General features: G+C 43.1%; 1 protein-coding gene across 1 annotated transcript; it reads right to left on the minus strand.

Moving 5' to 3' along the window:
* Positions 1 to 2,950: 2,950 nt before the first annotated feature.
* LOC119921339 (olfactory receptor 1038-like) lies at positions 2,951 to 5,839 on the minus strand. Its single transcript, XM_038741614.1, has 3 exons — positions 5,745 to 5,839; positions 3,625 to 3,698; positions 2,951 to 3,477 (listed from the first exon to the last, which is right to left on the minus strand). Exons 1-3 carry the CDS (start codon positions 5,837 to 5,839, stop codon positions 2,951 to 2,953), a joined length of 696 nt encoding a protein of 231 aa, XP_038597542.1.
* Positions 5,840 to 15,468: the final 9,629 nt, after the last annotated feature.

Below are 15,468 nucleotides of genomic sequence, written 5' to 3' on the forward strand. Positions count from 1 at the left end.
GTACCATTCTCACCTATGGAGGTTGTTCCTATCCAGATCACAGCACTCGGGTCCTTTCATGGTCGCCAAAAGAAGTTACTGTTACTGCTGTGCGATCTTGGGCAAGTCCCTTAACTTCTCTGTAACTCAGTTACCTCATCTGTAAAATGGGGATTGTTAAAGAAAAATAGGGTGCAAAATAGAATAACCGTATAAGTCAGCCGCAGGGTTCGAGAACCCGAGGTGGTGACCCAGATAGGAAAAATGACTCGGAGACATGAGTTCAGATAGAGCAGGAAATATAGGAAGGTTGACTACCTGCCCATTCACCTCCAGAGAGAGGTACGAGTGGCGAGAAACCCCAATCCCAGCCTCTTCTTCCTCTTCTATTTAGTTCCCCATCTGAGCTACACAAAGGATTCCCACGCACGTGTTACACGTGAAACCTTGGCATTCCTAGCTCCTGATTTAAATGACAACCCTTTGTTTGTCATGGTTTGTTTAGTGTCAAAATCCCTGTTATCAGGATGTTATCAGGAGATAATGATCAGCACAGGATGGGGACATCCCAAACGGAGTGGAGCCACTTTTGTTAATGTAGCTTTGCACACACTGGAGTGCTTTCGGTCTGCATAAAATGGAGGGTTACTATTGGTATGCACAAAATGGAGTCAGTCATGCCAAGTTCGCCGGCTGACAACAGGGATCACGATTGTGAGCTCCTTGAGGGACATGGACTTTTTCCTCTTTTTCCCCTTTGTCCTCTCCTCCTCCCCATCCCCACCACCCTACCTCCTTCCCCTCCCCACAGCACCTGTATATATGTTTGTACAGATTTATCACTCTATTTTACTTGTACATATTTATCATTCTATTTATTTTGTTAATGATGTTCATTTAGCTTTAATTTTATTTGTTCTGACGAATAAAACATCTGTCTACATGTTTTATTTTGTTGTCTGTCTCCCCCTTCTAGACTGTGAGCCCACTGTTGGGTAGGGACCGTCTTTATATATTTCCAACTTGTACTTCCCAAGTGCTCAGTACAGTGCTCTGCACACAGTAAGTGCTCAATAAATACGATTGAATGAATGAATGAATGACTGTGTGCAACCTGATTACTTTATCTCTACCCTGGCACTTAGAACACTGGTTGGCACATAGTAAGCACTTAACAAATACCACAATTATTATTATTATTACCCTCCAATCCCCATATTTACATAGCCACTCCCAATCAATTAATTGGTCAATGGTATTTAGTGAGCTCTACCTGTGCAGAACACTGTACTAAGTGTTTGAAAAAATACAATACAATTGACTGGGTAGTCACAATCCCTGCCCACAAGGGGTTTGGAATTTAGAAGGGAAGACAGACATTAAAATGAATGGATAGAGGAAATGGCAGTGTATAAAGATAAATATTTAAGTGCTGTGGGCCTGGATGTGGAGTGAATATCTAAGTGTCTAAGGGATGCAGACCTAAGTGCATGAGTGATGCAGAGGGGATGGTAAATAGATTGGGGAAATGGGTCTTAGTTAGGGAGGGTCTCTTGAAGGAGATAGTATTTTAGTAGGGATGTGAAGATAGGGAGAATGGTGCTCTATGAATGTGAAATGGGAGGGAGTTCCAGGTCAGAGGGAGGATATAGGTAAGAGTCCTGCCCCAAGGCAGGTAAGATTGAGATACAGAAAGTAGGTTGGTGTCAGAGGAGGGAAATGGGTAGCCCTGGCTGTAGGAAATAATGATGATAATAATAATAATAATAATAATAATAATAATAATAATAATAATAATAATAATAGTATTTGTTAAGCACTTACTATGTCCAAGTGCTGGGGTGGATACAAGCAAATAGGGTTGGACACAGTCTCTGTTCATGGGGCTCAGTCTCACTCCCCATTTTACAGATGAAATAACTTAGGCCCAGAGAAATGAAGTCACTTGTCCAAGGGATTAGAACCCCTGATCTTCTGACTCCCTTGTCTGTGCTCTATCCACTGGGTAAGGTATGTGGGGGAGAATTGATTGAATGGCTTCAAGCTAATGGTAGAGTTTCTGTTTGTTGTGGACGTGGATGGGCAACCACTAGATGTTCTTGAGGAGTGGAGAGACTTCTTTTAGAAAAGAAGGTTCTGGGCAGCAGAGTGAAGAAAGGACTGGAGCGGGGAGAGACAGGAGGCCGGGAGGTCAGTGATAAATCTATGCAATAGTTAAGGTGGGATTTGATAAGTGCTTTGATCAGCATAGTACCAGTGTGGATGTTGAGAAAAGAATGGATTTTATCAAGGTGGTGAAAGTAGAACCAACAGGATTTTCTGACAGACTGAATATGTAGGTGGAATGGAAGAGATAAGTGGCGCTTCACTCCACAGAAACTACCCTCTCAAAGGTCATCAATGACCTTGGCCTTGGGGTAGAGAGTCTAAAGGGCATGCCTATGGGCAGGAAGGTTCTAGGCCAGAGAGTGTTTCCAGGTTACATAGGGCCCCAGGAACTCAAACTTTGTGGGCCCTGACATTCAGTCCATAGAAGGGACTGAAGCAGAAGCTTAGAGAAGCAGCATAGCTCAGTGGAAAGAGCACGGGCTTTGGAGTCAGAGGTCCTGGGTTCAAATCCCTGCCCTGCCATTTGTCAGCTGTGTGACTTTTGGCAAGTCACTTCACGTCTCTGTGCCTCAGGTACCTCATCTGGAAAATGGGGATGAAGACTGTTAGCCCCCTGTGGGACAACGTGATCACCTTATATCTCCCCCAACGCTTAGAACAGTGCTTTGCACATAGTAAGCACTTAATAAATGCTAAAAGGGTTAAAACAGAACTGTACCTTTTTCTACCCAAGCCCTATCCTCCTCGTGACTTTTCCATCACTGTAATTTAGACAACATCATCATCCCTCCTGTTTCCCAAGCCCCTAACCTTGGCACTGCCCTTAATTCATCTCTCTCATTCAAACAACATATTCAGTCAGTCATGAAATCCCATATCCTTGGTATATACACCTGCTCATGGCATTCTTCATCTCCTTATTTCTCAGGCTGTAGATCATGATATTCAACATGGGGATTACCACTGTATAGAAAACAGAGGTCACTTTGTCCGAGTCCAGGGAGTAGCTGGAGCTTGGCCGCACATACATAAAGACTGTGGTCCCGTAGAAAATAGTCACAGCTGCCAGGTGGGAGGTGCAGATAGAAAAAGCTTTGCATCTCCCTTCAGCAGAGCCAATCCTCAAAATGGTGGCGAAGATGAATATATAAGAGTGGAAGATTTCTACAGATGTGAACATGCCCAGGAAGACTGCAAACAGGAGTAGTACGGTCTCGTTGCCATGGGTGTTGGAGCAGGACAGTTCCAGCAGGGGAAGGAGGTCACAGAAAAAGTGGTTAATGACAGTGGAGTCAGAGAAGGATAGACGGAACGTCAGAATGGTCTGGGTGGTTGCATTCACAAAGCCCATGAGGTAGCATCCGATCACCAGTGGGCACAGATTTTGGGCTACATGTTAACCACGTAGAGCAGTGAATTACAGATCGCTACATAATGGTCCAAAGCTATCGCTGCCAAAAGGTAGCATTCTGTGCTTGCAACGATGACAAAAAAAACCCAACTGGGAAGCACAGCTGCTGAAAGAAATCGACTTACCCTTCCTTAAGAAGTCTGATAGCATGTGTGGAGTGACAGCGGAGGAATAACCAAGATTAACCAGAGACAGATGACTGTTAAAAAAGTACGTGGGAGAGTGAAGTCAACGGTCAATCCAGATTAGCAGGATCATTCCAAGATTCCCCACTAACGTTACAAGATACATTCCAAAACATGTCATGAAACATGTGACCTTCATCCATGTATTATCAGTCAGGCCCAAAAAACTGAACTCTTCAACTGAGGTATGGTTTCCATCAAACATCTCACCTCCAGGACTCATGCTCATTGTAGTTTTAAGGTAGAATCAGATTAACAGATGGAAACTAAATATGGAGAAGTCAACCACTTTGCTCCCTCCTACCTTAACTTGTTGGTCTCCTACTACAGCCCAGCCTACATACCCTGTTCCTCTATCACTACTCACTCACTGTGCCCCGATCTCACCTATTTTGCTGCATATTTCTTTCCCAAGTCCTCCCCTTAACCTGAAACTCCCTTCTCTTCCATATACGCCAGATCACCATTCTCCCACCTTCAAAGATTCAGTAAGGTCACATCTCCAAGAAGCCTTCCCTGATTAAGCCCTCTTTTCCCCTCTCCCTTCTGCATCGTCTTTGTACTTGGATCGGTGGCCTCTGGGCAACTGATACTCACCCATCCTCAACCCTGCAGCAGTTATGTACATATCTATGAATTCTATATCATATATTATTTACAGTAATATTTGTCTCCCCCTTTAGACTATAAATTCATTGTGCAGAGGAAATGTGCCCAATAACTCTGTTGTATTGTACGTCTCCCAAGTGTTTAATACGGTGTGCTGCACATAGTAAGTGCTCAATAAATACCATTGTTGCTGAAGAAGATGATAATTAATCAAACATGGGAAATGGGCTCACAACTGTCTAAATTGGTGTCAAACCGGAGATGACCAGCAGGTGTTTCCTCCTCTCCCAGACAGAAATTCTTTCCTTCTGCAAAACTCCCTGTGTTGGTTATAGGCAGCAGCATGTCACAAACGATAATTGTTAGGTAAAGCTACTTTTTCTACTCATCCAGGTTTCTCTCCCCACACAGTCCCCTCTCACTATATAGCTTCCTTTACCCTTTTAAAAACTTGTAAAGAAGCATCCTGGCCCAGTAGATAGAATGTGGGCCTGGGAATCAGAAGGAATTGAGTTCCAATTTCAGCTCTTCCACTTGTCTATTGTGTGATCTTGGGCAAGTCACTCAACTTCTCTGAGCCTCAGTTACCTCATTTGTAAAATGAGGATTAAGGCTGTGAGCCCTATGTGAGATATGGACTGTGTCCAACCTGATTAGCCTGTATCTACCCCACAGCTTAATAAAGTGCCTGGAACATAATAAGTGCTTAACAAATACAATTCTTTTTTTTAAAAAAGCCTTCCCCATGGGCACACTTTCAGATCCTAAGGAGTTGTAGGATCGTTTTTCTACAAAAGGTTTCAACCCATATTTCCCCACTCCTCAAGAGCCTCAAGTCGTTGCCCATCCACCTTGTTGTCCAACAGAAATTCCTTACTATTGGCCATAAAGTACTCAACCACCTTGCCTAATGCATCCCTACCAGCTCTATTATACTGTACTTTCTCAAGCACCGAGTACAGTGCTCTGCATGCAGTAAGCACTCAATAAATATGACTGATTGATTGTAGCTGGGGTACGAAGGAAGATTGGCATGGCGGTGTGAAGGATAGCTCTTCATAGACCAGACTGTCTTACTAAGACTTTGAACAAACCCTCCCTCTACATTCTATGCCAGCAGGGAGAGCAGGGATGGTGTGGGGTCACAGTTTGGTGAGGGGGGGGTGTGTGGGTGAGCAGATAAGATGAGTTGGAAGCACATTTAGGAGGATGGAACACTCCAATTCCCTAAACCCATTCTGTCCTTCCCCATGCTTCAGTCACTTAATCCATACTGCCCAGGCTTGAGGAACTGGGAAACCTTTCCATGGGAAGCTTTGTTGGCCAGAATAATGTAAAACAAAAATGTAGGACTGGGATGGGATATGACAGAATAGGATGAAAAGGGTCAGGAGAAGGGGGAAGAGAAAGATGATGCAAAGTGAAAAGCAACCCTACTGGATAATTATCACCTAGGAAATAAGATAGTTGACGGCTGCAGAATTCTTGCTGGGAATTGAAGTATCATCTTCAGGTCTTTGCCAGTAACAAGCTTCAGGTTGGACATAGCTTATTCTTACAGTTATCCATTCTCACTATTACTACTATTTCCATGATAGCAACTCTGGTTTTATGAGGAAATATGAGGCCAATATCTCGGACAAACCATGCATAAGTGCTTGATCCAGGGCTCACCCAAACATACCGCTGACTAGTGAGTGTTCACCAGCAGCATCCGCAGCACACAGGCCTCTGGATATTCTGGGGGGCATCGACCTAGCGTAGGTGTTACTTCAAATCTTTTTGGAAGTACACAAGAGACTTTACTGGAATGCAAAAAAGCTTTATTGCATCTTGGACAATTCCTGAATGACTGTATTTGGTGTGGCAGCTTGGAAATTATTGGGCAGTGGCTATCACTTCAAAGAACTTCATGCTATGGAATTATGCATGGTAAAGGAGTAATCAGGTAAAGTAAGAGCTAGCTCTCCAAGGCTCATACCCAGAACATCTGTTGTACCAGAAAGATCTTCTAAAACTAAAAAAGTCAATAAACAGAAAAGGGGAGGGTCCAATCAAGCAGGCCTCAAAGCAGTCAAGGAGTTTTTAGGGTTTTTAATGGTATTTGTTTAAAGCTTATTATGTGCCAGGCACATTATTAAGCACTGGGGTAGATTCATTCAGTCGTATTTATTGAGAGCTTGCTGTGTGCAGAGCACTGTGCTAAGTGCTTATACAAGCTAATCAGGTTGGACACAGTCCACGTCTCACATTTTACAATCATAATCCCCATTTTACAAATTAGGTAAGTGAGGCACAGAGAAGTTAAGTGACTTGTCCAAGGTCACACAATAGGTAAGTGGCAGAGCCAGAATGAAAACGCACATTACTCTGACTCCCACGCTCATGTTCTATCTACCAGGCCATGCAGCTTCTCTTCAGCACTTAAGACCCGAGAGAAGTGTCCCCAAAGCAGGGGTCCCCATTAGCATTTCCACTCCCTCCCTCCTATACCCCCGCACCAACTTATTCCACAAGTTCCCACTTCCTGCTGACACTCTCCTTTAAGAAGTGCTATCCCATTGAGGTTGGAGAGAGGCAGACTCAAATTAGCTGGCAACTGAACTTTCCTTTCAGCTAGAATCTGATGACCCGAGATGAGTTAATGCCCTGTAAGACTATGACCCTCAAATATCTAGACTTTTCAAATATCTAGCAGCAGCTATGTTCCAAAGATACTGGATTAATAGGAGATCACTGTTGATCATTGATTCATTGTTTTCTACACTAGTCAGTGAGCTCTAAATGGGGAAAATATTTCCCTTTCCTGGAAAAACTGCAAATAAATAACTGAGGCTTCTATCACTGTGAGCCTGGGAGTCAGAGGACCTGGGTTCTAATCCCAGCTCAGCCACTAATCTGCTGTGTGACCTTAGGCAAGTCACTTCCTTTCTCTGGGCCTCAGTTGCCTCCTCTGGAAAATGGGGATTAATTACTGCTCTCCCTTCAATTTAGACTGTGAACCCTTTTAGGAACAGGAATTGTATCTGATAATAATAATAATAATAATGATAATAATAATAAAACAACAATAATAACAATAATAATAAAACAACAATAATAACAATAATATTTGTTAAGAGCTTACTATGTGCAAAGCACTGTTCAAAGCACTGGGGGGATACAGGGTGATCCGGTTGTCACACGTGGGGTTCACAGTCTTAATCCCCACTTTACAGATGAGGGAACTGAGGCACAGAGAAGTTAAGTGACTTGCCCAAAGTCACACAGCTGACAATTGGCAGATATGGGATTTGAACCCACAACCTCTGACTTCAAAGCCCGTGCTCTTTCCACTGAGCCATGCTGCTTCTCTAATCAGACAATCAGATAATCTGATCTGATTATCTTGTATTTATCCAAGGCTTAGTACAGTCCTTGGTACGTGATAAGTACTTAACACATAGCATCATTATTACCCTAACTCTCCGGTCTAGACAGAGAGTATTTTTCCATCCTATACAATTGATTACCTGAAGATTAAAATATAAAGAAAGCTCTCCCCTCCATGATTCCCAGATTCTTGTTCTGAAGAGGTAAGAGTGATTACATTGGTTTTGAGGAACATAGGGACCCAATCCCTTGAGATTTTGATAGCATATCTGACAGTCCCCAGTAACTATTTGACAGATGGGTGGCAGGGCTTAATTGCTCAGTGCTCATTTCAGAGAATATGAACCTATAGTCAGGGAATCCAGGTCCGTTAAGTATAAACCGACTGTGAGGCTGGTTTTGGGTAGGGACCGTCTCTATATGTTGCCTACTTGTACTTCCCAAGCGCTTAGTACAGTGCTCTGCACACAGTAAGTACTCAATAAATATGATTGAATGAATGAATGGAGTTTGGGGAGCTATTTCATAAACTAGTGCAGTCTGCCCTCTAACATCTTTTGCCCCACTTAACCCAGCCCCAGAAAATAAAATGCAACCTGTTGTAAAACTCTCACTGGATTCAAATAGTAATAATAATTCTGACCTTTGTTAAGTGCTTACTATGTGTCGGACATTGCTCTAAGTGCTGGAGTGGTTACAAGCAAATTGGGTTGGGCACAGTCCCTGTTACATTTGGGGTTCACAGTCTTAACCCCCATTTGACTTATGAGGTAGCTGAGGCACAAAAGTCAAGTGTCTTGCCCATGGTCACACAACAGATAAATTGCAGAGCCAGGATTAGAACCCAGGTCCTACTGAATCCCAGGCTCATGCTCTATCCACTAGGCCGTGCTACTTCTCTGCAAGAACAGGGCGAACTATGGCCTCCGAACAAGTATGTGCTCATGTTCTTTCAACCCAGGGAGAAAAGGAAATAGAGATGTATTGGGACATCAATCAATCAATCAATAAAATTTATTGAGTGCTTACTGTGTCCAGAGAACTGTACTAAGTACTTGGGAGAGTACAGTGTAATAGAGTCGGTAGACACTTTCCTTGTCCTTAAGGGGCTTATAGTCTAGAAGGAAATGGTGTGTGTGTTTGGGGGGGGGATGTTGGGAAATATTTTGCAGGCTTATGAAAATTGAACACTACTAGCAAAGCATATTTAAAGTGATTTTTGTATTCAGTAATCCAAATAATAATTGGGTTATTTGTTAAGCACTTACTCTGTGCCAAACATCGTACTAGGCTCTGTGGTAAATACAAAATAATCAGTTCAGACACAGACCCTGTCCCACCTCGGGTTCATAGTCTAAGAGGGAGTGAAAACAGGTACTGAACCCCATTTTACAGATTAGGAAATTTAGGCACAGGGAAATAATTACCCAAGGGCACACAATAGACAAGGTCATAAGAGCTGGGTTTAGAATTCAGATCTACTGGTTTCTAGGTGTGTGCTATTTCCCCTAAGCCATACTGCTTCTCAGGCATGTCTGCATGTCTCTTCCCAATATGTGGAAATATTGGCTAAGACTGGATCTGGGGTGGATTAGGGGGACTGGGTGATTTGTTCCTTATCATATTATATGTTGCAAACTTGTACTTCCCAAGCGCTTAGTACAGTGCTCTTCACACAGTAAGCACTCAATAAATACGATTGATTGATTGATTGATTGCTTATCTTCCTCAGTGGTATTTATTGAGTGCTTAATGTGTGCTGAGCACTATACTAAGCACTTGGGAGAGTACAATACAACAGAGTTGGTAGGTTCCCTGCCTACAACAAGCTCACATGGAGTGGAATCGAGCAGTCTATGTAGGAAGAAGAATAGATATTTACTCCTCATTTTACAGATGAGAAAGGTGAGGCACAGAGAAGCATCCAAAACCACTCAGGAGGCAAGTGGCAGATTTGTGATTAGAATACAAGTCCAGTGACTTCCAGGTCTCTGCCTTTTCCACTGGGCCAGACTACAGTATGAATCTTGTTACGGATCAAGTTTTCTTGTAAGATTCCCTTTCAAAGTTCCTTGAGACAGTCATCTAAATCCAATTAACCAATCAATCATATTGAGCACTTACTGTGTGCAGAGCACTGTACTAAGCATTTGGAAGAATACAATATTGTATTCCCTTCCCACAGTGAGCTTACAGACTAGAGGGAAGTCTAATTTATTTATTCGTATTAAGGCCTGTAGTCTTAGGGATATGTACATAAATGATGTGGGACTGAGTTGAGGGGTGAATAAAAGGAGCAAATCAGGAAGTTGCAGAAGGGAGTGGCAGAAAAGGAAATGAGGGCTTAGTCAAGCAAGGCCTCTTGGCGGAGATGTGTTGTTCAAGAGTTGAGCAAGAGTTGCTCCAGTCTAGTGGCTGCTCTAGGAGGACACAAGTAAGGAGATGTGCCGAGCAGTTTAGCCCACTTTTCACAGACCAATGACAACCTGAAGGAAAATGTATCAAGTAACTGCTTGGAGAATTAAAGTGTCCTAGTGGAGAGAGCCCAGGCCTGGGAGTCAGAGGGATATGGGTTCTAATCCTGACTCCCTCACTTGTCTGCTGTCTGACCTTGGGAAAGTCACTTCACTTCTCTGTGCTTCAGTTACCTTGTCTGTAAAAGGCAGATTACTACTTTGAGCCAATGTGGGACAGAGACTGTGTTTAACCCAATCACCCCAGAGCATAGTACAGTGCCTGTCACATAGTAAGCACTTAATAAATACCATAATTATTTTTATTACTAAAACCTTTCACGTGCTTAGTACAGTGCTCTGCACCCAATAAGTGCTCAATAAATGCGATTGAATGAATGAATGCGTGATTGGCCCACGTCCTCCCCCTGGCCTGGAATGCCCTCCCTCCTCACATCTGCACATAAAGAAGCAGCGTGGCTCAGTGGAATGAGCCCGGGCTTTGGAATCAGAGGTCATGGGTTCAAATCCTGACTCCACCAACTGTCAGCTGTGTGACTTTGGGCAAGTCACTTAACTTCTCTGTTCCTCGGTTACCTCATCTGGAAAATGGGGATGAAGACTGTGAGCCCCCCTTGGGACAACCTGATCACCTTGTAACCTCTCTGGTGCTTAGAACAGTGTTTTGCACATAGTAAGTGCTTAATAAATGTCATTATTGTTATTATTATTATCCGCTAAGCTAGCTCTCTTCCTCCCTTCAAAGCCCCACTGAGAGCTCACCTCCTCCAGAAGGCCTTTCCACACTGAGTCCCCTTTTTCCTCTCCTCCTCCCCATCTCCCCCGCCCTACCTCCTTCCCCTCCCCACAGCACCTGTATATACATGTTTGTACAGATTTATTACTCATTTGTTTTACTTGTACATATTTTCCATTCTGTTTGTTAATGATGTGCATCTAGCTGTATTTCTACTTACTGTGATGATTTGACACCCGTCCACATGTTTTGTTTTGTTTTCTGTCTCCCCCTTCCAGAGCCCACTGTTTGGTAGGGACCGTCTCTATATGTTGCCAACTTGTACTTCCCAAGCGCTTTGTACAGTGCTCTGCACACAGTAAGCACTCAATAAATACGATTGAATGAATGAATGAATCTAGCTTTACTTCTATTTATTCTGATGATTTGATGCCTGTCCACATGTTTTGTTTTGTTATCTGTCTCCCCATTCTTGACTGTGAACCCGTTGTTGGGTAGGGACCGTCTCTATATGTTGCCAACTTGTACTTCCCAAGCGCTTAGTACAGTGCTGTGCACACAGTAAGCGCTCAACAAATACGACTGAATGAATGAATGAATGAATAAGGAATTAATTCAACAGCGCAGAGCTGAAAGCAGAAACTGAATTCTTCCCTTTGCTTTCTTGGAGCAGTCCCCAGATTCCTCTGCCTCTGCCGGCAGGTATTTGCTTCTCAAGGTCAGGGATCGAATCTATTGACACTATTGTAATAATAATAATAATAGTATTTGTTAAGTTCTTACTATGTGCAAAAAAAAAACTGCATTAAGCACTGGCGAAGAGACAAAGGCTGGCTACCTGAGCCTCACATTCTAAGAGGGAGAACAGTGACTGAATCCCCAACAATCACTGAATCCCCCTTTTACAAATGAGGAATCAGAGGCAGAGAGAAGTAAAGTGACTTGTCCTAGGACACTCCACAGGGAAGTGCCAAAGTTGGGATTAGCACCAGGTGCTCTGACTCTCAGGCCTGTTCTCTTTCCACTAGGTCATGCTGTGGCAATGCTCGGCACAGAATAGAAGCTCAATAAATGCTATTGATTGAGTGATTGATTGAAGATTTGCTGCAATCTCTTTTCTTCTGCCTCTTTTCAGATTTTCGTCCTGAGGCAGAAATGGGAGAAGGAAAGCTCTTTGGTGCACGCAAGAACTACTGAAACTTTTCTCAATCTCTTTTTTGAAAAGCTTTCAAAACACAGCTCGTTACACATATGCAGTGCCTCTCCATTGCAAACTGCTGATCCCTTATTCCTTAGTGAAGGGAAAAAAACCCACTTGAGGTACAGCAATATGGAAATAATTCAAAGATTAATTAGATTAAGATAAAGTGCAAAAGGCCAAAGGTAAACTCTTTAGCAATGTTAGGAAAGAAACCCTAATCATTAGTGTAGATTTTCACATGGTATCTCTTTCAGCAAAATGGTATGTGGAACACTGATGCAAAAAATTCCTGTCCCTCAGTCATGGCCCTAATTGCCAATGATTTAGTGTTTTAGCAACATTTGAATACAGGAGGGATTTTCCAGTAAAAGGATTACACATGGAGGCGTGAAAGACAATTCAGTCTGAAACCATTCTACCTTAGAATTATCCTTAAGTTTCTCCTTAGCTATGGTTTTTCACACCTGGCTTGTTTGTACAGCTATAGCAAGCCCTACCTATGACATTATAACAACTGTTGTTGAACTACCTTGATGAGAACATGCATCATGACAAAAATTAATCATTTTACATAAGAAATGCATTGCATCCTCCAAGATGATGCTTTTCGTTGTGTTATTTTCACAGAGCATCGTTTTCATCCTTCTTTCTCAGGCTGTTGATCAGAGGATTCAGCACTGATATCACAGGAGTATAAAATATGGAAACCACTTTGCCGTTTTCTGGTGCATACTGTGAACTGGGCCAAACAGGTATGGAGATTGTGGTCTCATACAATAAGCCGACCACCGTTAGGTGGGAGGCACAGGTGGAGAAGGCCTTGCATCTCCCTGCTGCAGAGCAGATCTTCAGGTTAGTGATGATGATATATACGTAAGACACCACAATTTTCAGAGAGGTGACAGTTCCACTGAAAAACCCCACACTGAAAAGGAAGACCTCACTGGGGAAGGTGTTACTGCACAATAATTTTAAGATTGGGAGAGATCACAGAAGAAATGGTTGATCATATTTGACTTGCAAAATGGCAGATGAAATATTAGCAGCACCTAAATGAGTCCCTGGAGAAAACCAGTGAGATATGAACCAAGCATGAGCTGAGTGCAAACTCTGAGGGAAATAACAGCCAATTAGAGCATAGGGTTGCCGATTGCCATGAAGCAATCATATGCCTTGACTGCCAGGAAGTAACCCTCGGTGGCTACACAGGCCACAAAGAGATACATCTGAATGGCACATTCTACCAAGGAAATAGTTCTCACCTCCAGAAATAAGTCTGTGTAACATCTTGGGAGCAATGGCTGAAGAATATGAAAGATCCAAGGCAGATAAGTGACCAAGAAATAAGTACATCAGGGTGTGACGTCGAGAGTCGATTGTGATTAGCACAGTCAATCCCAAACTTCACAAAAGTCTCATCAGATAGACTGACAGAAACACCAAAAAGAGAAGGAGCTGGAATTCTGGGAGATCAGTGAGTCCCATAAGAATGAATTCAGGAACTGCAGTGATATTGTCCTGGTCCATCTCTCTAATGTATATGATTAAGCTGAAGGTAAATGGAAAAAAAAAGTATCATTAGAATAAATGATGACAAAATTACATTTGATTCCACTAATTCAGACCCTGGCATGATTCCTTTTGTTCCAGAGAGAGGGCTGCTCACATGCTTTCTGTGTCCTCACTGGGCTCAGTTGTCTTCCAGGCGTTATTCTATAACTAAGTATGCAAGCCTCCTGAGATCAGATACAGAGTCTTCTGCTTCTGGTGCTTCCTCAGTTCTTAGTGCAGGGCTCTGAACACATCTGTGCTCTATCCACTAAGCCATGTCACTTTGTGAAGTTTTCACAGAATCTTTTTAATGCACTGAAGCATTCTCTCTCCTCACATGCCAATATGGCCTAATGGAAAGAGCACAGGCCTGGGGGGTCAAAGGACCTTGGTTCTAATTCTGGCTCTGCCAATTGCCTGCTGGATGACCTTGGGTAAGTCATTAACTTATCTGTAAACTTCTGTAAACATCTCTCTTCTCTCATCTGTAAAATGGGGATTCAAATGCCTAGTTTCTCTCCTACTTAGATTGTGAACTCAGTAAGGAGCATGTACTATGTCCAACCTGATTCTCTTGTATCTACCCCAGCGCTTATGTCAGTGCTTGGCACAGAGTAAGCACTTAACATCATCATCATCATCAATCGTATTTATTGAGCGCTTACTATGTGCAGAGCACTGTACTAAGCACTTGGGAAGTACAAATTGGCAGCATATAGAGACAGTCCCTACCCAACAGTGGGTTCACAGTCTAAAAGGGGGAGACAGAGAACAAAACCAAACATACTAACAAAATAAAATAAATAGAATAGATATATACAAATAAAATAAATAAATAAATAAATAAATAGAGTAATAAATATGTACAAACATATATACATATATACAGGTGCTGTGGGGAAGGGAAGGAGGTAAGATGGGAGGATGGAGGGGGGACGAGGGGGAGAGGAAGGAAGGGGCTCAGTCTGGGAAGGCCTCCTGGAGGAGGTGAGCTCTCAGCAGGGCCTTGAAGGGAGGAAGAGAGCTAGCTTTCCAGATGGGCAGAGGAAGGGCATTACAGGCCCGGGGGATGACGTGGGCCGCGGGTCGATGGCGGGACAGGCAAGAGCGAGGTACGGTGAGGAGATTAGTGGCAGAGGAGTGGAGGGTGCGGGCTGGGCTGTAGAAGGAGAGAAGGGAGGTGAGGTAGGAGGGGGCGGGTGAGGTAGGAAGGGGCAGATAACAGATAGAACAATAATAATTATCAAATTTTAGTAAGATCCTGTTCTACCTAGCTTGTGCTGCAGTAGGGGTGGGACATATTCTGGGCAGGGGGTAGGGGAGATGGGCCTCTATGTACCAGCAAGGAGTGGAACTTGAACTCCACTTTGGAAGGCAGTGTTCGTGAGATGAGTATAGAGAGAGGGAAAGAGAAGAGTACAAGGACTTAAAAGTCAAAATGATATCTCTTTTCCTTGAGTTCTCCAGGTAAATGTAATTCCTATTTTAATATGGGAACTTTGAATTACATTATAAGAGGGTTCATTTAATGTCCTAACATGTGGAGTGGGATATTTAAAATCATTTTTATTCATTGTTATTATTTTCTGTGAGGGCTCTCAATTAGGCAAGTAAGTATTCAGCATATTATATTTGGGCCTTTATTAATGATAAAGTTTGGGCCTGGGAGTCAGAAGGTCATAGGTTTTAATCCCAGCTCCACCACATGTCTGCTGTGTGACCTTGGGCAAGTCACTTTACTTCCCTGAGCCCCAGTTACCTCACCTGTAAAATGGGGATTGAGACTGTGAGCCCCACATGGGATAGGGACTGTCTCCAACCCAATTTGCTTGTATCCACCC

Source organism: Tachyglossus aculeatus, assembly GCF_015852505.1.
Source record: "Tachyglossus aculeatus isolate mTacAcu1 chromosome 12 unlocalized genomic scaffold, mTacAcu1.pri SUPER_6_unloc_2, whole genome shotgun sequence".
In the NCBI taxonomy this organism is placed as follows: Eukaryota; Metazoa; Chordata; class Mammalia; order Monotremata; family Tachyglossidae; genus Tachyglossus; species Tachyglossus aculeatus.